The sequence below is a fragment of the Octopus sinensis genome, unplaced genomic scaffold (genome assembly GCF_006345805.1).
Source record: "Octopus sinensis unplaced genomic scaffold, ASM634580v1 Contig17232, whole genome shotgun sequence".
NCBI lineage: Eukaryota > Metazoa > Mollusca > Cephalopoda > Octopoda > Octopodidae > Octopus > Octopus sinensis.
Window position 1 is genome coordinate 287 of NW_021834902.1, and position 26839 is coordinate 27125.

A 26839-nucleotide genomic window follows, 5' to 3' on the forward strand; every position below is an offset into this window, starting at 1 on the left:
ACACACTGAGAAATACTTTCGTTGTTCCTAATATTCATCTCTATATCTGTCATTCTCAGCATACACACATATATATAGACACGCATACATATATGTAGGGTAATTGTGAAAAGTGCTATAAATCGCGACACACAACAAAAACCTACGCGAACGAGAGAGAGAAATAAGTATATAGAGAGAGACAGACAGATAGGGAGAGAGAGAGAGACTGACATTGTCTAACGGTGCTGTGTCGCTGTGGTAGACCAGACAGATACAAACTTTTTCTAAAAACAAACTTTATAGTGTGTCTATAAGACAAGCGGTGACTATGGAAGGTAATATTCGAGTCCCACGTCGTTTAAAACGTTACTTCAGCTCCATGTGTCTGGTCAGTGTCTTCCTGATGGTGCTTGTGGGACCAGGGGCCATCATAACAGTCCTCGGTCAAACCATGTCCTTTTTTAATCTTACAAACTTGCTTGGGTCGTTCGGCAATTTGATCGAATCTTTGGCCGGTTTCGGCAAGGGTGGAAGTTGTACCTTTAAATGTCCCGATGGTAAGTAATTATGCCTCGTTTTTGGATGTGTGTGTCTAATTATATGTTTTGTTAATCATACTCTCTCAATGTGAGTTTGTTTATATTTATCTGTATGCATTGTGGATCTTCCATCTTTTATTCAGGCACAATGTATCTAGGATTACATTATCTAATGTATAGTACAGTAGTTATTACGAGCAATAGCTGTTGTTTAACCCAAGGTCAGACCTGATCCGGGCAGAGCTACAGTGAAACATGTCCCAGTCGTGACCATTCCATCTTTTATTCAGATATCGTATAGGCCTATCCAAGAGTACATTATTTAGTATAAAGTATAGTAATTTGTATAAATGGTTATAGTTAATGTTTTTAGCCCTAGGTCCGTACAACTATGTTCCAAGCACATTTCGTCTTTTATTCAGTAACAATGTATCTAGGACTACATCATGTCGAGTTATATCGAAGGAATGCCAAATGTTATTATTTAGCTTCAAGTCAGACTTTATTTGACACACATGTAGTCAAAGACATTCCAGCTGTGATCGTCTCGTTTTTAAATCGGACACAGTATATCTAGGACCACATTATCTAACGCATACTATCGTAGTAAATAGTGGTGGCTGATGTTTTTGTTTAGCCAAATCGGTCCTCATCCAGGGAGAGCTCCGATTAAAAGATGTTCCAGTAGTGACCATCCTATCTTTTATTCAGACGTTTGTGCCCCCCCCCCCCAAATTTCTAAGCGTAGTGTATCCCGTTTCGGAAGACATCTACCAATTTCAATTTTAGAAATTTCTTCGTTTTTCACCTAAACGAAACCACGTTTTACACATACCCTCCAGTTTGTTAACCACCTGAATAGCTACACGTCACTTTCACTTTTGGCACTTCAAACGTTTCCGATCCCGGATCATTTATCGGCTTCCAGAAATCCTGGAATATCGTACGATATGCTGTAGCTTGTATTGAGTACACAGACCAGCAATCATTCGATGTAACTCACAGAAATGTTACATGGCGATCATGCGATTCAAAACGACCTTGTTTTTGAAGTTAGTTAATTTGCATACGGTGTGTTAAAAATAGTTTTGTTAATTTTTAAGTGGATTAATGAAGATTAAACAGACTCTGCTTTACAAGTGTATTAATTTCTGCCTGTATCTGTTAAATAAAATCATGGTCGTCAGTTTTCTTCGTTTAATTTTAATCCCCCCAAAATTAAACTGTACAGCGGAGTTAAAGAATACGTACACTACCCGTTTTCGGTGTAACAAAAACCCTAACCCTACGTATTCTTTACTTTCGCCGCTTACCTCCACATGTGTCCCCACCGACTTTGTAGTCTGATAACTTTCAGAAAAATGGATATTTTTTAACGAAATTTTCTACAAAAATACCTCCGATTGTATAGATTCTGATTATGTCGGAATTTGTGTCCTCCCCCCAAAAGAATAAAAAAATCTCCGAATATGGAGCGAGGAGTTTCAGGAGATTCAAACAAGCCGCTTTTGTTTCCTCATAACATTCGGAAAAATGGGTAGGGCAGAATTAGTAACTGGGGCAAAATGAGTAACTTTTGATTTCTCGTTATTTTCTCCCTACCTGTTTGAAATCGTGGTTAATATTGATATTATTACCCGGAAACGAAATCGAAAAAAAAAAAAAAAATAGTGCAACGGGTGTAAAAAAAAAGTGGAGGAAACGAATATGAAAACAAAAATACGCGGAAAGCAACAGGGAAGGGAGATGACCTGGGAAAATTCACAAGATCCGAGTTTTACCCTCATAACTTTTAGGAAAATTGATATCGTTTAATGAAATTTTTATAAATACCTTTCAAACGGCATATATTACGATTATAACGAAATTTGTGGGTAAAATCTTTTTTCCGAAGGAAATTTTTGAAAATTTCACGAGATCCTTACCTTAGAAGAGTCAACACGTGTCTTTCTTCGTGGTAAGAATTTTTGCTGTTGTTACTGCTTTGTCGGACTATTTGTTGCATTACTTTTGGATTTCGAATGTGAAATTGTTGTTGAATATTGTTTTACCGAGGAATAATTTGTTAAAAAAAACAAAAACAAGTTGTTTAAAAATTATTGAACTATATTTGTTGGCCATTGTGGCAGTTTGTTATTTGTTGAACTGTGAATAGTCTTTTTAGACTATTTTTGTTCTCCCCCCCTAACGGGGGTGGGATTTTAACTTTGGATTGCTGTAACACAAATTAATTATTTTTGTCCTCTGCGAGAGGAAAACCTTTTTATAGGTTTCCCAGCTTTGTGGGAAACCAATTTCTCTTGAATTATATTTATTTCAACCATGTTGGTTGAAATCATTCGAGAAAAATGTGCTCTTGTAGAGAGCAATGTTGATGTTGGCAATTGCGCTAACACTGAAAAAGTTTTCAACAGTTGCCACAGTGGCAACCGAAAATATAGATATTTCGGGAGATATGTTAAAAGAATATTTCAAAAGGATGAAGGAGGTGATGTTGTGATATCACCCTCCTCCACTGTGTTAGAAACAGTGAAACTGACCGTAGTGTATAAAACCGTCTGCCCACAAGACAGAAGGTTTAAACACTTCGAAAAAGAAATAATTGAAAAGTGCCTGTCCCCGATATGGAAGGATATAGTGTATATCACGAAGGGACGGGCATATGGTTCTGTTGAGGTCCATTTCTCAAAGGAAGAGGTGGCCCGCGGGCATTCCGTGTGTCCCCTGAAGTCCAGAGAAGTGGTACTTCTACCAACTTATATGGGACGAAGAACATCCCGTGTAAAAATCAACGAAGTACCACCTGAAGTAGACCTGAAAGAAGTAGTGGCCGCCCTGCTGTTTAATAGGATGGACCAATAAAAATTTTACAAACAACAAGTCCCCCCCCCCCCCGAATTGGTTTGGGCAGAACATTACAGTATTAATTCAAGGAAAACAGGACATTCAGATCCTTCTGGAACAACCCCCTTGTAAGATGCGGCACCAACAGAAAACACTGTGTCGGAAAAAATTGTCACCCACCTCGCAGATGATGCCATGGGAGTATCAGAGGGCAAATTCATACCAGTGGGAAAGAAACGTTCTCGTAGACCTTCCCCACCCACATCCCCCACACAAAACAGAAAAAACGCACCACAGACAACAAAAAAGAAACCCTGCCCTACTGTCCCTGAAGAAAATCAAAACTTAATTTTAATAGAATATAACACAATAGACACGTACACTAATGACATCATTGTACAGCATAAAAAGACTATATTGTACCCCCAACTCAAAGAATGAAAGAACAGATGTGCAATGATAGAAGAATCCCTATACCGGGAATTAAGGAACAGACACCTTATGGAAAATTGTGGACTTGCCAAACTATGTGAAGAGAGAAGAGAAGGAGGGGGCAGATCCACGTGTGGTGAGGTCAGCCTCAAAATCTCCAAAGAAATGTAAATAGAACTTTTACTTTTTGTAACGGTGTCTCTTAACCTTGGTTGTTTAAATGTGTGTGGTCTGTGTTCAAAGTGGAAGCAGGCTTGTTTCCTAGACGACCTCAGATCACATGATATACATGTGTGATGGTTGCTACAGAGAGCAGGCCGGACAGTCTACAAACCTTCTCGCCTCTCCTGAATGGCTACGAGAAAATCATGTCTCCTGGCCAGACCGGGGGGCAAGGGGGTGTAATGGTACTGATCCGTAAAGGCTTGGCTCTACAGACAAGTACAGTCTGAAGGTGGGCTGGTCGTCCTTGATGTGACATACAGCAGTAAGGCCTTCAGGTTGATCGGACTCTATGCACCTTGTGCTAGAGGTTTCCAAATTGATTTTTATCGACACCTAGAGGGCTTTCTCGTGACGTCAAAGACATTAGTGGTATTAGGGGATTTTAATGCTATTGTTGACGTACACATCGATAATGTTGGCTCGATCCATTGGAAAGTAAACTCACATCTCGTGGATCTGCTTAAGCAGTTTCAGCTGGCAGATCATTACAAACTTGACCATCCGAACGTCCCAGAGTGGACCTGGATGAGTGGCAACGGAAGGTTCAAGTCTTATCTAGATAAGAAAGTGATAAAAACTAGAGATAAGTCTAGTTTTAGTTGTCCACAGCTTGTCCAGGATGGTCAAGTGTAGACTGGACATAGGTAGCACACTTAAGATAGGATCCGGCTACTGGAAACTGAACAAGTCTATTTTGACTTGTGAGGCATACTGTAGTCGGATTAAGGAGTTAGTGCAGAGGGCGTTAACCAGAGCCATGGTTAATAACAGGTGGTGGTTTGCCCTCAAAAGAGCCATTGGATTCGAGTCCTTTAGGTTTAGTAAGCAACTAAGACTAGACAGGGCTAGAATAGAAGGGCAATTAGAGGAAGCGTTGAGGTTGGGCTCTGCATTGTACATTTTGGTGGTGAGAACAGCATTAGACTGTCACCTCAAAACCAAACATGAGGGGTGTAGAAATCGGGCTACAGCGCGAGTATTGGGCCATGAGGGAATTAATGTTGCAGGATGGGCCCGTACGATAGAAACCCAGCATGGCAACGATGTTACAATAAGGTCTCTAGCTGACGAAAATGGATGCATGATCAACTTCGCTGAGTTGTTCGGGAGGTGCGGGACGCTGGATCATGGTGAGGCCCTTAAGGACTTCCTGTCTGGTGGCTCGCGTCTCTCGGCATGAGAGGCTGAGTGCTGTGAGGGGCCAATCACAGCTGAGGAAGTAATCAAGGTGTTGGGCGAGTGCCCCGGGGAGAAGTTGCCGGGTCTCAATGGTCTGCCCTATGAGTTTTACAAAAGTATGCCAGACTTGTTCGGGCACCTGCTGGCTAGCGTCTTCGCCAATTGGCAGCAGAATGGAAGAATTCCCAAGTCTGCAAGCCGGGGGATGGTGGCGTTGATCAGGAAGGACCTGAACAAGGGGGACGAGATAGGGAACTTCAGGCCCATAACTCTGCTGAACACAAGATTTTGGCCAAGGTGCTAGCGAAAAGGTTGGCGCAGGTCATGGAGAAACTTGTCAGGGAAGCGCAAATATGCGCTATCCCGTGCAGGACAATCTCCACCTTATATGCTACTCCTTAGAGAAGCTAAAGGGTGGGCTAGGGATGCCTTAGCTAAAGATGCGAAAATTCGTGTTGAGGTTGAGGCACCTCTGGCTTTACTTGGATGGAGAGCAGGTGTGGTCACCGCATGTTCGATTCTACCTTCCCTAGTTAACATCCTTAATGGACACCGGTGCATGGATCAAGCGGAGACCTAGACTGGGGGAATGGCACTTGGAGTGTCGACAGGCACTCGAGCTACTCTCTCAGGCGGGCAATGCCAGCAACAGGAGTTCCACCGCAGATTTCTATAGCGGGTTAGTGGAATTTATGTCAGAAGACACCTTGGAGGAGACACTGGGTTACGATGAAAATCAGTTGGTCAACCTGTTCAGAACGTTCGGGCCGAGGTATCTGGATAATTACCAGAAATCCCTGGCCTGGCAGTGTTTCTGTGCGGCGTTACCTGTTCGCGACAAGCTTTCAAGGCATGTAAGTGCCATCTCGCCGACATGTCCACGATGTGAGCAGGATAGGGAAACCGTCTTGCACGCATTCGTGGAGTGCAAAGAGTTATCATGACTGATTGCTTTTGCCGAACAACTGTTGTCAGTGAGTAGAAGAGTACAGCTATCAGCGGAGTCTATCATTGAGATTGTGCCACCTCCTTTCCTCAGTAGGGAAAGGAAGGCTTGTTTTTCCTGCGTAGTAGCCATACTGAAAGAAACAGTATGGAAGACGCATACGAAAGGTATAGTGACAGGTACCTTTGTATCCGGCCAGGGGTTGGTTAACTTTTTTAGTTACCACCTCGGTAGTGAGATCAGGTTGGAGAAGAGGTGTCTGTCATGAGATACGTTTATGAATAGATGGAAGCTTGTGGCTTGCAAGCTGGGTATGTTTGGCACCAGGTAAGTGTGGCCGGATCAAGAAGTAAAGGTTCTACCCAGATGGTTGGGTAGACTACTATGTAATATTAAATTTATATACTTTATATTGTAAATACTAAAACATTTTAAACTACTTCACCCTATATGTTTGTCTGTCCTTGTATGTCCCCTCTATGTAATGCCTTTATGGCGAATTTTCATGAAATAAAGTAGCTTGCTTACCAACCACATGGTTCCGGGTTTAGTCCCACTGCGTGGCACCTTGGGCAAGTGTCTTCTACTATAACCCCGGGCCGACCAAAGCCTTGTGAGTGGATTTGGTAGGCAGAAACTGAAAGAAGCCTGCTGTATATATGTATGTGTGTGTATATGTTTGTGTGTCTTTGTTTGTCCCCCTCAACATCGCTTGACAACTGATGCTGGTTTGTTTACGTCTCCGTAACTTAGTGGTTCAGCTTACAAAGAATAAGTCCTGGGGTCGATTTGCTCGACTAAAGGTGGTGCTCCAGCATGGCTGCAGTCAAATGACTGAAACAAGTAAAAGAGTAAAGAGTATATACCTTTCTAACGACATGCATTATGGATGCCTAATGTGCCGTAAACCCCTTATTTTTGTTTGGTTCATTAGGCATCCGTAATGCATACCATTTGAAAGGTACATATGTACAATTTCATTAAAAGATAGCCAAATTTGTCTTTTTATATGCTCAAAAAGAACAGAGATAATTTTCTGAAATAGTGATCAGATTATGTTATAAGGCTTTTGATGCATTTAGGAAAGGTCATTTGCTTAGCTGATATATTTTTGTAAGGGGGACAACGTTTACTTGTTTCAGTCATTTGACTGTGGCCATGCTGGAGCACTGCCTTTAGTTGAGCAAATGACCCCAAGACTTATTCTTTGTAAGCCTAGTACTTATTCTGTTGGCCTCTTTTGCCGAACCGGTAAGTTACGGGAACGTAAACACACCAGCATCGGTTGTCAAGCGATGTTGGGGGACAAACACAGATACACAAACACACATATACATATATATGATGGGCTTCTTTTCAGTTTCCATCTACCAAATCCACTCACAAGGCTTTGGTCAGCCCGAGGCTATAGTAGAAGATACTTGCCCAAGGTGTCACACAGTGGGACTGAACCCGGAACCATGTGGTTAGTAAGCAGGCTACTTACGACACAGCCACTCCTCCGGTAGTGAACATTTGTAAAAATTATATTTTGTCTCAAGTCAAAAGTGCAGTAACCACACTTCATTTTGCCCCCCCCCCCTGCCCCACCATTTGTTAATGAAATTTTCTACAAATATCATTCAGTGTAACTTACGATTATATTGGAATTTGATACAAAAAAGAAAAATTAATAAGGACACACACACATCACAACTTTATCTGAAATTTCAAGTTTCATTTTGTAGATACATGTGATGTGTCTCAGTAGATATATTCTTTACTCTTTTACTTGTTTCAGTCATTTGACTGTGGCCATGTTGGAGCACCACCTTTAGTCGAGCAAATTGACCCCAGGACTTATTCTTTGTAAGCCTAGTACTTATTCTATTGGTCTTTTTTTGCCGAACCACTAAGTTACGGGGACATAAACACACCAGCATCGGTTGTCAAGCGATGTGGGGGGACAAACACAGACACACAATCATACACACATGCACACACACACACACATATATATATATATATATATATATATATATATATATATATATATATATATATATATATATATATACGTATATACGGCAGGCTTCTTTTCAGCTTCCATCTACCAAATCCACTCACAAGGCTTTGGTCGGCCCGAGGATATAGTAGAAGACACTTGCCCAAGGTGTCACGCAGTGGGACTGAACCAGGAACCATATGGTTGGCAAGCAAGCTACTTACCACACAGCCACTCCTGTGCCTATAGTGCCTATAGTCCATCAATTTATTTTTTCATATCACATTCTGATATAATCACAGTGTATATACACTGGAGGGCACTTATTTTTAATTTTTAATTTAACAAATTTATACCAAACTAGCACTATGACCCAGCAACGCCGGGTCATAATGCTAGTATATATATATATTTATATATATGTGTGTGTGTGTGTGTGTCTGTGTTTGTCACCCCCCCCCCAACATCACTTGACAACCAATGTTGGTGTGTTTACATCCCTGTAACTTAGTGGTTCTGCAAAAGAGACCGATAGAATAAGTACTAGGCTTCCAAAGAATAAGTCCTGGGGTCAATTTACTCAACTAAAGGTGGTGCTCCAGCATGGCCACAGTCAAATGACTGAAACAAGTAAAAAAGCATATATGCATTAACAGTTTGTTGCCCTCCTGTAATATCTAAAAAACCTGATAGCTAATATTAGTAACAGAGTGTCTAACTTCTCTTCCCCTAAAGAAATTTTCGAGAAAGGCGCCCCCTGTTATAACAATGCCTTAGCCAATAGTAGCTTCAAAGATAGATTAATATATAATCCCTCTAACAGTAATTAGAATAATAATAATAGACCTAGTAGCATCAAAGATAAAGTTATAAATAACCCCGCTAATATTAATCATCATCATCATCATAATAGTAGACCTAAAAATAGGTGAAGGAAAATTATTTAGTTCCCCTCTCCCTTTTGCTTTAATATTAAAACTAACATTAGTTCTCCTAGACAAACACTTTCCAGCAACTCACAGACTCAGGAAAATATTTAATAGGCATACTGGGAAATTACCATATAGCTGCTCTCCCAGTATGAAGAGTATCATTACATTTGGTCAATACCAAGAGCTTAAATCCAGCTGTAACAGCTGCAACCCAGGATCCTGTCCAATTGTCCAACAATGTATTCTTTTATTTGTGTCAGTCATTTGACTGTGGCCATGCTGGAGCACTGCCTTTAGTTGAACAAATTGACCCCAGGACTTATTCTTTGTAAGCCTAGTACTTATTCTATCGGTCTCTCTTGCCGAACCACTAAGTGATAGGGGCGTAAACATACGAGCATCGATTATCACAGACACACAAATATATACATACTCACACACACACACACATATATGCATATATATGTCGGGCTCCTTTTAGTTTCCATCTACCAAATCCACTCACAAGGCTTTGGTTGGCCTGAGGCTATAGTAGAAGACACTTGCCTAAGATGCCATGTAGTGGGACTGAACCTGAAACCATGTGGTTGGTAAGCAAGCTACTTACCATACAGCCACTCAAAGTGCGTGTATGATTAAATCTGTCATATATGAGGCGGAAGTTACAGCAACTTTAGATGATAACACAACCAATAAGAAGAGCTATGTTGGGTTATGTGAAAGAAACTTCAAAAATTGCCATGCTAACCACACATTTTCCCTTCCGGCTTGCCACATATGGGGTTTGAAGTCTAACATCACATATGATAAAGTGGAAAATAATTGAAAAATCAACACCATATGTCAACGGATCAAAAACGGATGTGTAGCTGAAAGAACTCAGATCCTTTTCAGATCTAAGAATTGGCTAAGTTTCTGTTAGCAAACTGGAAAGTACCACCCTCTTCAAATTGAACAGCTATACTGTCGATTCTAGGCCACTATCTCCTGACCCTTATATTTTACAGTCAAAGGGGACATAGCTCTAATTCTTTCCCACCCCTTTTGCTTCTCCTGTTTTCTTTTTCATTTTCTGGTTTTTCAACCTTCCACTTTTTATGTTTACTTTTGTCTCTCCTTTTTTCCTTTCATCCTATTTTTAGCTTGTTATGCTATGTGGGCATTACCTGAAGATTGCAATAAAGCACCAGAGGTGTTAAAAATACTGTTTAGGATGCTTTCATGGCATGAAACTAATAGTACAACATAAAAATATATATTGTTTTACACACACACACATGTATATACACTCCAAACTAACTTTCTGTTTATTGTGTATATAACTAAAGTATCTCCTCTCGTATTGCAGGAAGTAAACCACGACCCAATCCTGTCCATGCTTCCACTACTGATGGTTGTGGTGCATTTGGTTTTCAGGTTAGTGCCAACATATAAACCTGTTTTACCCTCATACACACATGCACACGCACACTAGTGCACACACACACAACTATACATTCACACATGTACATGTATCTGTATTCAGTTTGTAACTTGAATTAAAATAAGATAAAACAGGCAGGGTTAGTAACTGGAAGAGCATCCAGCAGTAAAATGATGCCTCAGTGTAATATATTCACGTAACTCATGCTAACATGGGAAATGATCATGAAAATGAATGACAGACTCTTATGTATGTGTATATACATACACATATACATACACTCGGCAAGCTGGCAGAAACGTTTGCATGCCTGGCGAAATGCTCAGCGGTATTTCGTCTGCCGCTACGTTCTGAGTTCAAATTCCGCCGAGGTTGACTTTGCCTTTCATCCTTTCAAGGTCGATAAATTAAGTACCAGTTACGCACTGGGGTCGATATAATCGACTTAATCCATTTGTCTCTCCTTATTTGTCCCCTCTATGTTTAGCCCCTTGTGGGTAATAAAGAAACACATATATATATATATATATATATATACACACACATACATATATATATACTTCTTCTGTTGGTCGCTTTTGCCAAATTGCTAAGTTACAGTTACATAAACACACTAACACAGGTTGCCAAGTGGTGGTGGGGGATGAACATAGAGACAAAGATACACACACATGCACACACATGATGAGCTTCTTTCAGTTTCTGGCTACCAAATCCCCTCACAATGCTTTGGTTGGCCCAAAGCTATAGTAGAAGACACGTGCCTTCAGTGGAACTGAAGTGGAGCCATGTGGTTGGGAAAGAAACTTCTTCCCACACAGCCATGCCTGTACCTATAAATATATATATATATAAGGCTTTACTCCCACACATGCCAGCTTAATTTAATTCGTCCTTAGTCGAAAGACACCTGTTGTTATATCCTGTTAATTTTCATTTGTATTTGTGTAACATTTCTCTGTTTTTTTCCATCTTTGTTTTCGTATACATTTGCTTCTTTCTTCCAAGGAATCTAATACTCTTAGCTTATTTTTTCCTTGGGACTGGCCAGATCAATCTTGAGTAGAACCAGCCGAAATTACAAAGATAATCTGGAACTCAATTGAGGATAGAAAATTCCGAATGACCCGTCCTTGTTTTCCTTGTTTCGTCTGTCTGGATGTTTTGTTGTCCCTTTTTTGTATCACCTAACTGTCTGGATGTTTTGTGTTCTTGTCCAATTTTTGTATATATTGGGGAGAATTCACAAAAAACGAAAGGTGGTGTAGATAACAAACAGATGTATTAGTATAACGCTTGGGAAGTGAAAAAGTATTTAATGTTTCGAGCCTACGCTTTTCCACAGAAAGGAACATAAAAAGAAACAAGGAGGGAAAATAAAGAATGTGTATGCATGTACAGTTAGATGTATGTCTACTACTGAATGAGTAGTAGTTGTAAATGTTGATCATCATTTTCCAGTCAGCTTCCAGTATGGTGGTTAGTCTACCACTGAACCTAGTAATGTTACTAATTATGATATACAAACCATACATAGTAGAAAATTAAGATAAATGCCTGTATAAATATTTAGTTCCTGTGTAAGCACAGGCTGTATTGTAAGAAATTTGCTTCTGGGCACCTTGGGCAATTCTGTTATAGCCATGTGAGTGAATTTGCTAGATGGAAACTGAAAGAAGCATGTCACACACACACACACACACAAACACACACATATACATACATAGGTGCAAGCATGTTTGTGTGGAAAGAAGCTTGATTATGAACCACATGGTTCTGGGTTCATCCCTACTGCATGGTATCTTGGGCAAGTGTCTTCTACTATAGCCTTGGGTTGACCAAAAGCCTTGTGAGTGAAACTGAAAGAAGCCCGTTGTGTGTTTATGTCCCTGTAACTTAGCAGTTCAGCAAAAGACCACCAATAGAATAAGTACTAGGTTTAGAAACCATAGCAAATCAGACCTCACTGGTGCTGGTGCCATTCAAAAAACACCCAGTCCCAGTCTGTAAAGAGGATGGCATTAGGAAAAGCATCTAGCCTGAACAGACATTGGAGCTTGGTGCAGTGCTCTGGCTTACCAGCTGCTGTCAAAACTGTCCAACCCATGCCATCTTGGAAGACAGATGTTAAACAACGACGACAATGTGTGAGTCCCTTGACTGACTACACACTGAAGAAATCATAGATATATTGGTAGATGGAGGTGTGTGTTTCTGTGACTACATTTGTGGCTGAGCATGTGTTTGTGTCTTCCTTGTCCTGACATTGCAATATGTGTCACTGTTTGAAGCGGTGAGATGGCAGAATCATTAGCACATCCAACAAAATGCTTAGAGGCATTTGTATGCCTTTATGTTCTAAATTCAAATCAGCCAAGGTTGACTTTGCCATTCATCCTTTCAGGATTGAAAAAAATAAGTACCAGTTGAACACTGGTGTTGATTTAATTAGCTAAGACCATGCCCCCCACTCAAACCTGCTGGCCTTGTGCCAAAATATGAAACCAGTATATGTCACTGTCGTACAGATAGTGTCATTCCTTTCCAATCTTCCACAAAAACATGTCCAGTGATAGGGAATGATTACCTTATTTGGAAACAGGCAAGGTTTGGGGAAAGGAAGAAAATCCAGTCATAGAAAATCTGCCTCAACAAAGGTAGCTCTATTTCAATAGAATTATGATAACTGGCTGGATGCCCTTCCTAACACTTGACTACTCTGCAGGGTGGGATGAATGCTTTTTATGTGGCACCAGCACAGGCGAGGTCAGTTTTGGCATGGTTTTTACAGCTGGATGCTCTTCCAAATGCCAACCACTTTGCAGTGTGGATTGGATGCTTTTTACATGGCACCAGCAGTGGCAGAGTTTCCAAGTAACTTGCAAGACAAAGATCCTTTGAGAGGAGGGGGAGAATTGGAGGAGGTTATCTTGTGTCAGATGATGAAAGGTTATAGTGAGACAGAGAGATAGAAACAGGTGTCTTGGTTTAGAGGAGGTACATGGTTACCCAGCAGCCAGATAGAGAGAAAGAGAGAGAGAGAGAGAGTGGGAGACAGCAAGAGTACAAGAGAGAGCAAGAGAGAGATGATGGCAAAGTGCCAGGTTATACTTGCAAGGAATGGGGATCAGAACATAGAAAGGATGGTAAAGTAAGGAAGTGCGAGGTAAATGGTGGCAAGTGCCAGGGCATACTCTTAAGGTATGGGGGTCATAATATACATGGCAGGAAGATACAAGTAGGGAGTGGGGGTGGGAAATTCAGTGACTGGTGAGAACCTGGGTATATAGAGGGGGTGGGGAAAGCAATGATACAATGAACAGGGTAGTGAAGACAGGATGGGAAAGTGGGAGATAATCATAATGTATATCAAGAGAAAATATTCAGGAAGAGAAGAGATGGGGGGGGGAGGAGATGTAGTTTGATTTGTTGGGGTAGGCTATGTGAAAAGTTTATTGTTATGTGTGAGTGGAACACAAGGCTTCTAGAACTCATTACCAGCCTCATGGTTCCGGGTTCAGTCCCACTGTGTGGCACCTTGGGCAAGTGTCTTCTACTGTAGCCTTGGGCCAACCAAAGCCTTGTGAATGGATTTGGTTGACAAAAACCGAAAGAAGCCCGTCGTATATATCTATACGTATATATATGTGTGTGTGTTTGCAAGTTTGAAGTTCGATTTTAAGAGTTATTTTTTCAAAGCTATAATGGAAGTGACAAAGGAGCATATTTGGCATATTTTGCATTATGAGTTCAATAAAGGCAACAATGCAACAGAAAGTGTGAGGAATACTAATGCAGTATATGGGGATCGGACAATAAGCCTAAGCCAGTGTCAATAGTGGTTCCAGAAATTCTGAGTCGGAAACTACAGCCTAGAATATGAGCCACGTCCTGGAAGATCTGTAGAGCTTGACAAGTATGTCCTGCAAACCTTGGTGGAACAACATGCTATCGTAATTGTTGAGGAACTAGCGGAGAACCCTGGATTTGGTCATTCAACCATTCATCGACACTTGCATATCATTGGAAAATTACCATTTTTGGTTTCAAGACGAAAGGTGTTCTATCAGGATAATGCTCAGTCACATACAGCGAGGATGACATTCCAAATGAAGGAGCAGTTTGAATGGGAAATGATGCTCCACTCTCCATATTCACCAGACATTGCCCCATCTAATTATCATTTATTCTGCTGTCTTCAAAATCATTTGGACAGAAAAAATATGAATTCTGTAGACGAGGTCAGAACAGTACTGGAGGAGTATTTTTCATCATAGACAAGTGAATTTTAAATGAGGAGCCTTGCAAGTCTAGTAGATAGATGGAAGAGCATTGTAGAATATGAAGGAGAGCTTAAAAAAGAACTTTGTTTATCTTAATTTTGAAAAATAAAAGAAGTATAAAATAACCACATTATTTATGGGATGACCCAATATATTTATATATATGTTTATATTTATATGTTTACCATCATGTGTTTCAGATCCATTCACAGCTCTTCCCTGCTGTCACCACATGCTGTGAGACACATGACTTCTGCTATGATATGTGTAACAGCAACAAGAGTGTCTGTGACTCAGAGTTCCAAGACTGCCTCAAGATGATATGTAAAAACATACACAAAGCCACAGGTGGTACAGAGTTATATGAAGGTAGGTCTAAAAGGCCAAGAAACAGTGGTCTTGTTTTCTATTATAATTCCTTTTACATCAAGTAAAATGTTTTATAGGAATATTAAGTCTACCTTAGTATTTCACTGCTACTTTATCTTATCAATTCCACAGTGATGAAAGGTAAAGTTAGTGTAGTCTTCTGTTATAATACCAATCACATCTCAAATGTTTTATAAGAATATAACGTCTACCCCAGTATTTCACTGTTACTCTATTTTATCAAACCCCAGAACGATGAAAGGTAAAGTTAATGTTAGTCTTCTGTTATAATTCCATTGACATCTAGGATGTTTTATAGGAATGTTACATCTTCCCCATGTGAATGAAATGGAAAGTTAGTCTTCTGTTGTAAAACCATTCACGTGTAGGAATATTAAATCTACCCCAGTATTTCACTGCCATGCCAGAAGGATGGAGGTTAAAGTTGGCCTTAATCTTCTATTATGATTCCATTCATGTCCATTCATTGATAGGTGTATTTTATTGCTATTTTATTTTATAAACCCCCAGGTACATGAAAAGTAAAGTTAGTCTTAGTCTTCTATTATAATTCCATTCATATCTAAGATGTTTTATAGAAATGATAAATCTATCCCAGTATTTCATTCCTACTTTTATTTTATCAACTCCAGAAGGGTGACACATAAGGTTACAGCCATCATTGTAATTTAAACTCAGAATGTAAAAAGTTATAATGAAACATCACAGATGTATTACTTATCATCGTTTAACGTCCATTTTTCATGCTGGCATGGGTTAGATGGTTTGACTGGGGGACTGGCAAGCCAGTAGGCTGTGCCAGGCTCCAATCTGGCAATGTTTCTACAGCTGGATGCCCTTCCTAACACCAACCTTTCTGAGAGTGTAGTGGGTGCTTTTTACATGCCACTGGCACAAGAGCCAATCAGGCAGCACTGGCATTGACCACGTTCAGATAGTGCTTTTTATGTGCCACCGGCACAGGAGTAAAGTCGGTGGGGACTGGCATCAACCACATTCAGATGAGTTTTTTTTTTACGTGCCACCGGCATGGGGAGCCAGTCAGGAGGCACTGCTCATTATGTACCACCGGCATGGGTGCCAGTCATGCGGCACTGGCATTGGCCACAACTACAATTTCCGTTTTGATTTCAAAAAGCAAACGACAAAAGCAAATGATAACCTTATGGAAATGACAAAAGACTGAGATATTTAGTGCCTTGCTGTACTGAAGAAGACCCATCCTCCATAGCAGAAGTGCTAGTGCCACTCGTCCTGGTGAAGAGGATTGACCTGCAAGAGCCCTGTGCCAATGCCATGTAAAAAGTATTCATGCTTCTGCCATGTAAAAAAGTACCAGTACAGGAGTCATGTAAAAGGACCCAGCACACTCTGTAAATTGGTTGGCATTTGGAAGGGCATCCAGTTGTAGAAACCAAGCCAAATCAGACTGGAGTCTGGTGCAGCTGTCTGGCTTGCCAGCTCTGGTCAAACCATCCAACCCATGCCAGCATGGAAAATAGACACCAAAAGATGACGACGACGACAATGATAACACACACACACGTGGCACTTCTTCAGTTGCAATGATGTGGTTTCCAGTTGATCCGATCAATGGAACAACCTACTTGTGGAATTAGCATGCATATGGCCGAGTACTCCACAGACATGCATAACCTTAACCTAGTTCTCAGGGAGATTCAGTGTGACACAGAATGTGACAAAGCTGGCCCTTTGAATTATAGGTACAATTCATTTTTGCAAGCAGAGTTGACTGGAGCAATGTGAAATAAAGTGTCACATGTTGCTGGGTATTGAACTCATGATCTTGCAATTGTGAGCTGAATACCTTAACCACTAAGCCACGTACCTTCATACACACATATATAAAACATGGAGAAATGGACATAACTGATGAGGAGACATGTATGTTGTTGTTTAGCCCTAGTCCTGATCTAGCAGACCTTTGCCAGATAGGTTCCAGCTGTCACTTCCATTATGTACCAGTTACGCACTGGAGTTGATGTAATTGACTTAATCCTTTTGTCTGTCCCCTCTATGTTTAGCCCCTTGTGGGTAATAAAGAAATAGGAAACTGAAAGAAGCCCATCATATATATGTACGTGTGTGGTTGTGTACTGTAGACTGTTTGTCGTTAGATGGCATGCAAGGGTTCTGCAATTTCTTGCTGAACAACCACACATATTTGTTTATAATGATCAAATGTTTATAATCCCATAAGGTCACTCCCTCCATCAAATCGATAAGTGCATAACATGCCACATGTCAGATGACAAAATGATCACGCAGCAACATGAGCTGATGTGTTCTGGTCAAAGACACAGCACAGGCAGTTGAACCAGCAATCTTGTAATCATGAGTACAACACCCTAACCACTAAACCATGCATCTTTACTTGTGTGTGTGTCTGTGATTATACCCCCCCCCCCCACCGCCTAACAACTAGTGTTGATGTGTTTATATCCCTGTAACTTGGCAGTTCAGCACAAGAAACTGATAAAATAAGTACTAGCCATTAAAAAAAAAATAAGTACAAGGGTTGATTCATTCAACTAGCACTTCTTTAAGGTGGTTTCCCAGCATGGCCCCAATCAAATGACAAACAAATAAAAGAGTAAAAGATATACACATACATCATACAAAGTATAACGAAGGGTTTAATTAATTTCATAAATTCCAATGTAACTACTATGTGAAATAACTGTTACTAAACGAAAGAAGCCACATTTGCATGGCCTTTAGTTATCTCCCCTGACGCTTAAACGGTTTTGTATGGTTTCATGACTTGATCAACAAGCTGTCAGTAAAGTATCCTGTAAAGATTTCCCCCTATTTATTCAATCTGTTCAAATGGCTGAAAATTACAGCCAAACTCCTGCAAAATACACCCTGCTATCTTACAAAATGGATGGAAAGAGTAGAACTATTTCTTTATTACCCACAAGGCGCTAAACATAGAGGGGACAAACAAGGACAGACAAAAGGATTAAGTCAATTACATCAACTCCAGTGCGTAACTGGTACATAATCTACTGACCCCAAAATGATGAAAGGCAAAGTCGACCTCGGTGGAATTTGAACTCAGAATGTAACGGCAGACAAAATACCGTTAAGCATTTTGTCTGGTGCACTAACGTTTCTGCCAGCTCGCCACTTTCTTTCAGTTTCCGTCTACCAAATCCACTTACAAGTCATAAGGTTATAGTAGAAGACACATGGTCGAAGGTGCCACATGGTGGGACTAAACCCGAAACCATGTGGTTAGAAAGCAAGATTCATACCACACAGGCATGCCTGTGTCTAATATAGTGGTTACATATGAATTTATGAAACTGGTTTCAAATTTTGGCACAAGGCCAGAAAGTTTGGGGGAAGAGGTAAGTTGATTACTTCGATCTCCTGCTGCTCAACTGGTACTTATTTTATTGACCCTGAAAGGATGAAAGGCTAAGTCGACCTCGGTGGAATTTGAACTCAAAATGATGAAAAGCCTCTAAACATTTTACCTGGTGGGCTAATTATTTTGTAAGTTTGCCACCTTAATAATAATAATAATAATAATAATAATAATAATAATAATAATGGTTTCAAATTTTGTCACATTGCCAGTAATTTCAAAGAAGTGGGTAAGTCGATTACATTGACCCCAGTACTCAACTGGTACTTATTTTCTTGACCCTGAAAGGATGAAAGGCAAAATTGACAGCAGAAATTGAACTCAGAATGTAAAGATTGACAAAATGCTACTTAGCATTTTGCCCAGTGTGGTAACAATTCTAACAGCTTGCAGTTTGGCAAAAAGAGACTGATTGAATTGGTACCAGGCTTAAAAAAAAAAAAAGGTACTGGTGTTGATTTGTTTGACCAAACTCTTCAAGTCAGTGTTTCAGCATGGCTGCAGTCCAATAACTCAAACAAGCAATTTGTGTGTGTGTGTGTGTGTGTGTGCACATACAGGGTGTGTAAGATATTTGAGGAAATATCTTTTTTTGGGTCATTGCTGCATGTTTTGCTAACTTTGTAAAATCTTTGTTTCAGAAAATAATAATGGCAGACCCTCAGCTTACTCAAGAAATGGAGAGGCATGCTGTTATTGTGGTTGTAAAGGTTGAGCATAGTGATTTAGAAATATCTCGATTTTTAAAAGCTGTCAGATCTCTTTTGTCTACAAAGTTTGTAAGGAGCCAAAGACTGAAGATGGAAGCATATCACCAGTATCAAAGCATAAAAATCATTCTAAATGCTCTGAAATCATTAGAACACCTGAATTTATCCAGCAAGTTCAACGGACCATTGATTACAATCCCAGAAAATCCATGAGGTCAATTGCAAAAGATCTCCATGTGTCAGAAGGAACAGTCAGAAATGTTGTCCACAAAGACATCACAAAGACATAAGTCTTATATGATGAGGAAAGGTCAATTTGTCAGATCTAAAAGGCTCTTAAACTGAAAAATCCAGTGTTTGCTGAATTTCTCTAGAGAACATTCTTTTCTTTGTGGTTAGATCATAGATGATCTTCTAGCATATTGGATGTCCACTTAGTGGTCATCCCTTATTATACGTGTATAGATATATATAGAATTAAATTAGAGATAAAACCAGTATTAAATCCTAAATCTAATTTTTCCTTGTAAGTTTGGATATTATTGTTATTATTATTGTTATTATATATATATATATATATATATATATATATATATATATATATATATATATGCTATGGTTTTATCTGCAACTGTATGCTGCAGCAACTGAAACAATTGCAATATGAAAGACACACAGGAATTCAAAAACACACAAAAACTTAAGTTTTGACACCAAATATTTAAATGTTTAAGTGAAGTTAAAAGTCTTTGTGTGTTTTTGATTGGTTAATGCAGTGGTTCTTAACTGGGGTCTGTATAAGATTTTGTTGTTCAATGCACAAAATATTTAAAAACTAGTCTGGGAACCTTTTGATACCACCTTGTATCTCTACTCTGACAATACAACTACTCTCTGCCCCTCTTTCTCTCTGTCTCTCTCTCTTGCCTATCTCTTTTTATCTACCTTTCTTTAACTTCACCACCTAAACATTACTCTCTGCTAAATATTGTATCCTAAACATATCTCTTTCTTTTTACCTTTCTCTCGCCACCCTACCGCACATCATTAACACTTCTCTCTCCTCTCTCTCATCTTTCTCTCTTGATCTTTCCCTCTCCCTTCAACTAACCACATAACACATTTGGCCTCAGTGTATTTTTCTTTTGTGCTGACACTCCTCCCCTCTCTTTTTCTCTCTCTCTCTCTCATTCCATCTCTCACTCATTCCACTTCGACCTCTCTAAATAATGGACAAACGAACAAGCAGATTATTATATAGATTTTAATACAATTCCTAATAATATTTAATTATAAAAATACAGTGAGATTTTTTTTTTATATACATTAAATGGTTATGGAGATCCAGAAGAGTAAAGTAGAAATAAAAGGGGTCTATAGGCAAAAAATGGTTGAGAACCACTGTAATCATCATCACCATCATCATCATTTAACGTCCGCTTTCCATGCTAGCATGGGTTGGACGATTTGACTGAGGACTGGCAAGTCAGAAAGCTGCACCAGGCTCCACTCTAATCTGGCAGAGTTTATACGGCTGGATGCCCTTCCTAACTCCAACCACTCTGAGAGTGTAATGGGTACTTTTACGTGCCACCGGCACAGGTTCCAGGGGAGGCTGGCAACAGCCACGATAATGTGTATCTTATATGCAGAAATAGTTTAGCTATATAACGTATTGTCAATTAATGTTGGCTTTCTTCTGTTTTTCAGGTTGTGTCAGCATAGCTGCCCTGGCATACAAGACAACAGTGGCAGTTGGATGTAAGACTTTCCAACAGTCCCAGAGCAATGCCTGCATCTGTGGTGGTGGTCCTGCTCATGATGATGTCCATGGAGACAGTGACAGTAGTAGCAGTGGTGGTGGTAGTGGCAGTGGTGAAGGTGGTGGTGGTGGAGGTGAGAGTTCGTCTTCCCAGTTTGTTCACACTTCCAAGAAAACTTTTGGTACAAAGTCTCGCTCCTCAGGAGACTCTGTCCCTCCTGGTTCTGAATCATCAGACGAGACATTCAGGCAGGCATCATCATCATCATCACAATCGCCGCCAGACCAAAAAGACAACAGCAACAATGGCGATTTCGGCAGTAAAACAGCAAAAGAAGCAATGGGTTATACTCAACAGGAGAATAATATGAAGGGACACAAGGTGTACAATCATGCAGACATTGTACGAGCCAACATGCCACAGGGATCACCATCATCATCGCAAAATGAACACAGCACACGAGACAATGTCGCTGGGTCAAAGGATGATGTCAAGCAAAAACGACGAGACAAGACGAAAGGGTCAAAAAATAACTTGCGACGCGGAAAAGATGACGATGACAATGATGATGATGATGACGATGATGATGATAAATATAGAAATAATGTTGGGGGTAAGAAAGGGTATGGTAAGAAACATAACAAACCCAAAGGGACACGGCAGAAAGATGAGTTTTAAGGAGTTTAGGGTGCCATGAATTGGACTTTGTATTTTTGTATATATTAATTTTATAATTAGTTTATATATATGTGTGTGTGTGTATATATATATATATGTACATGCATATACATACATGCACACCATATATATATATATATACACACACACACACACACACACACATGTACATACATATGTATATGTATGTATTTCTGTGTATATGCAACTGTATGTTGAATATATACATATATATAAAACACACATGCACACATATATATATTTGTTAGACAGTATGGCAGAAAACAACATTCATATCTTGATATCTTAATATGTTCATCCCTACAGCTGTTTTGATAAGTCTTACATCACTGTATCGCTCTTTCTCTCTTACCACCACCTTGTTTCAAACACAAAATCTCGATTTACAAAAACTCTAAACTTTCACATAGGGTTTACATCTTGTAATACCATAATAATATACTTACATAAACACAGGTGTGTGTATATGTGTGCATTGCCCCTTTCAGTCAGTCCACTATCCTGGATAATATTTAACATATTACATTATTGTTATCTACTACTGACTCATTTATGCTTTGATCTTTCTGCTGATTGGTGCATTCAAATACCTAATGTATATGTTTGTTTATGTATATATGTCTTGATATGTGTGTCTATGTATTTGTATAGATAATTGAGCATGTATGTATGTATACACACACACACACTCAAATATATATATATATATATATATATAATATATTATATATATAATATATATATATATAATATATATATATATATATATATCCCGTCCAACCCATGCTAGCATGAATAAATGGACGTTAAACGATGATGATGATAATGATATATATATATATGGTTCTTTGATTAGCACATCGGGCTCACAATCACGAGGTAGTCAGTTCAATTCCCAGACCAGTATGTTTCCCTTGGATAACATTAGTGGTGTGGAGAAGGAAGGCTGGTATGCATGGGTAATTGCTGGCCTTCTACAAAAGCAACCTTGCATGGACTTGTGCCTTGGAGGGGAGCTTTCTCAGTGCAATCCCATGATCATTTGTTAAAAAAGGTTTTTTTACCCTTTATCCTTATATATATATATATATATATATATATATATATATATATATATATATATATATATACATATAAAAGTAGGTAAATGGTACAACAAGGCATCAATATTTGCTGGAAAATAGCAATCGTAATAAATACAACACTATTGTATAGCTTCACTGTGTATATACTAGCAAAGACGCTATATATATATATATGAGTGGACACATGAAAGAAAGAGGCACTTAATATATTTGGTAGGCATACATATAGTGACTTAAAACAGTTTGCTTTGACTCCATGCAACTTAATCACACAAACCTAGCTTCTTGCCTAAGCCTGAGGAGCTAGGTTCATGTGATGAGCTGTAACTTAGCAGTTTGGCTAAAAAGACTGATAGAATAAGTACCAGGCTTAGAAAATAAGTACTGGGGTCGATTCATTTGACTGAAATCCTTCAGGGTAGTGTCCCAGCAGCAGGGTTAGTCATATACAGCTGAGTGAACTGGAGCAACATGAAATGAAGTGCTTTGCATGTAAGTATTGCTCCAGTCCACTGAGCTGTTAACTTTGCAATGCATTGGCCTTTTGATCAAGTGGAACATTGGCCTACTTGCGTAGCCAGCAGGGTGCCATCATTCAAAGGCTAAAACAATGCAAAACACGTGACCAGTAATGAGTTACAACATCCTATAGTCTAATCAATACCATGATGTGTGCGTGTGTGTGTGCAATATGGGCTTCTTTCAGTTGTTTACCAAATTCACTGACAAGGCTTTGATCACCTAGGTAGTCGCAGATAACTGCCTAAGGTGTTTGGGATTGAATTTGAAACTAACAAATATATATGGTAATTTAAATTTGACTAGAGGGGAAACTTTTTCCTCTAAAGTGATTTGGTAATAAAGAAAAGGTTTCAGGCGGACCGTCTAGAGTAACCTCCCTTTGAATCTATGAATCTAAAATGCGCATGTGCACACACACACACACAGATAGATTCATAAACACATGTACATACATACATATGAGCACACATATTTTTAAGTGTATATGTACATGTGTGTGTATATGTATATATATTTCGTTTTTGGATTTGGTTTGCAAGATTCTTTATATGAGTTCGTGTGTTGAAGCATATTCTGTGTCTGGGGAGAGTCATTTTCTTTTTGTGCCAGTAAAATTTCCACTAATTTCTTATTTTTATTTTCCTAAAATTCTCGTTGCGTCTTGCAACCTTTTCAATAGTCTTGACTCTGTCCCTTATTTACACTGCGTTCCCTTTTGTTTGTTTTGTGCGCATGTGTGTGGGTCAGTGTGTGTGTGTGTGTGTGCCTATGCATGCATGCAATATACGTATGTATGTATGTGTGTATGTTTGCATGTGTATGTGTGTATATATATGTGTGTGTATGCATATGTATATATGTATGTATGTGTGTGCATCTGTATGTATGTAACCTGCATATTTATGTGCTTGCATGTCTGTGTTTGTGTATTTTCTATGTATGTGTGTGAGCGTGTGTTTGTATATGTGTGCACCTCTGTCTCCTCTTGTGTGCATGTCTGTGTGTGTTATGCAACTATGTACCATGTTTGTATGTATGGATGTGCACATTTATATGTGTCTTTGTGTGGAGTAAAGTGTGTGTATATATATGGTCGTGTTTCAGTTTCCATTTGCGTATGTGTGCTTGTCTGTTCTTGTAACCTATGTACCTATCTGTCTGTATGTTGATCAGTTTATTTTCATATCTATATGCTTATATGCAAAAAATAAAAAAGTACAAAACTTCATACACCGTATGCAGTTCTCTGGATATGATCAGAAAGATAGGGTTCGAGTATACAGGGGGGGGGGCTAGAAAGAAATTAGATAACATACGTAATGATACCAGTGGTACCTGCCCTAGATATAGAAACAAAGAATGGAATAGAATACAAAGAACTTGCGACAAAGCAAACAGGGCGAACACGTGGTATAAAACTGAAAAATATCAAGGAGTGATGTTTGTAGAGGTCACAGCCCATGGAGAACTAGCCTGTAGATTTAGAAAAACTCTGAAGGAGACCAAGCTCAACATTAAAATTGTTGAAAAGCCAGGAAACTCCGTCAGATCACGACTATGTAGGACTTACCCTTTAAGAATACCAAATGCACCAATGATAACTGCATGGTATGTAGGATTAGCCCTGGCATTAACTGTAGAACTCGAAATGTAAATTACAGCATAAGATGCATAGAAGGTGCTTGTAAAGACATGAACATGATGTACATAGGGGAGACCTCTAGGAGCATTGTGGAATGAATAAATCAATATCTAAGACAATATGACGATAGAAAACAGTCCTCCATACTCTACCAAAATGCCAAAGACCACCATGGAGGTAACTTGGGTCAACTTGTCATCCGCATTTTATCCAAGCACCCAAAAGACCCAACACTCAGACAAATACGGGAGTACGTCCTTATAAATGAAACCTCCCCAATACTAAATAGGAAATATACATAGATATAATACCTCCACACCCACATTTCACACAGGTAGAGTAGTTAGGTAGATAGATGTGTGTGAGTGGGTACGAGTGTGTGAGACACACAAACACATACACACACACACATATATATATATATATATATATATATACATATATACGACGGGCTTCTTTCAGTTTCCGTCTACCAAATCCACTCACAAGGCTTTGGTCGGCTCGAACCCGGAACCATGTGGTTGGTGAGTAAGCTACTTACCACACAGTCACTCCTACGCATATATTTTTTTTTCTTTATAGAATGCATGACTATCACAACATCTTCCATTAATTTTAATTTATAAATCTCTAACTTCATTGTTATTATTATTATTATTATTAAGGCAGTGAACTCGCAGAATTGTTTGTATGCTGGGCGAAATTCTTGGTGTTTTGTCTGTCTTTATGCTCTGAGTTCAAATTCTGCCGAGGTCAACTTTGCCCCTCCCTCCAAATTACTGCCCTTGTGGCAAAACTATTCTTTTCTACTCTAGGCACAAGGCCTGAAAGTTTTGGGTAGTGGGGGCAGTCAATTGGATTGTCTCCAGTAAGCAACTGGTACTTAATTTATCGACCCTGAAAGGCATTATTATTATTATTACAAAGGCAGTGACCCAGTTGAATCATTACAATGCTGGCCAAAATGCTAGTGGCATTTCATTCATCTTTACATTCTGCATTCAAATTCTGCTGAGGTGGATTTTGCCTTTCGTCCTTTCAGTGAAGATAAAATAAGTTCTGAGTACTGGGACCGTTGTCCCCCAACTTGCTGGACTTTTGACACAATTTGAAACCATTATTATTATTATGGTTTGCCAGAGTCATTAGGGCATCAGACAAAATAACCTGTGATATTTGGATGTTTGTATTCTGGGTTCAAGCCAGGTTAAGATTGACTTTGCCTTTGATCCTTTCAAGGATATACAGTACCATTCATGTACTGGGGCCAATATAATCAACTGACCCCCACCCTTTGTAGAATGCTGGCTTTGTGCCTCAATAGAAGTTTAACACTGCTATTTTAAACTACTGCTGCTGCTACTACTACGAAATAACAACAACAAACCAACTCAGGGACCCTCTTATATACTTGTTTGACATGTTAGAAACAGCCGCCAAATCTCTCCGAAATTGTACCCTCCATAATGTATCTATCTATCTATATATATATATATATATATATATATATATATATATATATATTATATATATATATATAAATATTTAGAACAGTTTGATTTAGTTTCCATGCTACTTCAAGTTTCAAATGTAACTCCTGCTAGATGTGTTGACTGCCCTTTTCTTTCATTTGTCCACTCATATATATATATATATATATATATATATATGTAAAATTTTCAGGGTGAAAGTGAATCAGGTACTTAAATAGTAAAGCACTAAGGTCAGGTTGGTGATATCTTACTAAAGTAAACACAGATTTGTATTCCAGTTTTGTGTACAATTACAAATGGCCGACTGAATATACATCATCTGTTCATCAATAAAGAACACAGCTGTAGTGAACTACAATACATCTGTTT

General features: G+C 39.2%; 1 protein-coding gene and 1 long non-coding RNA gene across 3 annotated transcripts in view; one reads left to right on the forward strand and one right to left on the reverse strand.

The window, feature by feature from the left end:
- Nucleotides 1–21832, forward strand: LOC115231037. 2 transcript variants are annotated; one of them, XM_036499922.1, is made up of 5 exons: nt 1–539; nt 10412–10479; nt 14970–15138; nt 20977–21105; nt 21136–21832. In XM_036499922.1, exons 1-5 carry the CDS (start codon nt 311–313, stop codon nt 21705–21707), a joined length of 1167 nt encoding a protein of 388 aa, XP_036355815.1. In that variant the 5' UTR covers nt 1–310; the 3' UTR covers nt 21708–21832. The 2 variants fall into 2 exon arrangements, with proteins under 2 accessions (XP_036355815.1, XP_029656990.1); XM_029801130.2 differs by having other exon boundaries at nt 2–539; nt 20977–21832.
- LOC118761771 overlaps nt 15240–26839 on the reverse strand; it is a 20142-nt gene continuing 8542 nt past the window's right edge. The window contains exons 2-3 of the long non-coding RNA XR_004997627.1: nt 18577–18590; nt 15240–15370 (exon numbers count right to left, since the gene is read on the reverse strand). This is a non-coding gene — a long non-coding RNA (uncharacterized LOC118761771). The remainder of the gene's footprint in view (nt 15371–18576; nt 18591–26839) is intronic.

Bases quoted from the DNA above. Each gene is read 5' to 3' on its own strand.
- LOC115231037 (XM_029801130.2), top strand. From the start codon at position 311: ATGGAAGGTAATATTCGAGTCCCACGTCGTTTAAAACGTTACTTCAGC. The intron at 540-10,411 runs GTAAGTAATTAT...CTCGTATTGCAG, and splicing joins TACCTTTAAATGTCCCGATG to GAAGTAAACCACGACCCAAT. The intron at 10,480-14,969 runs GTTAGTGCCAAC...CATGTGTTTCAG, and splicing joins GTGGTGCATTTGGTTTTCAG to ATCCATTCACAGCTCTTCCC.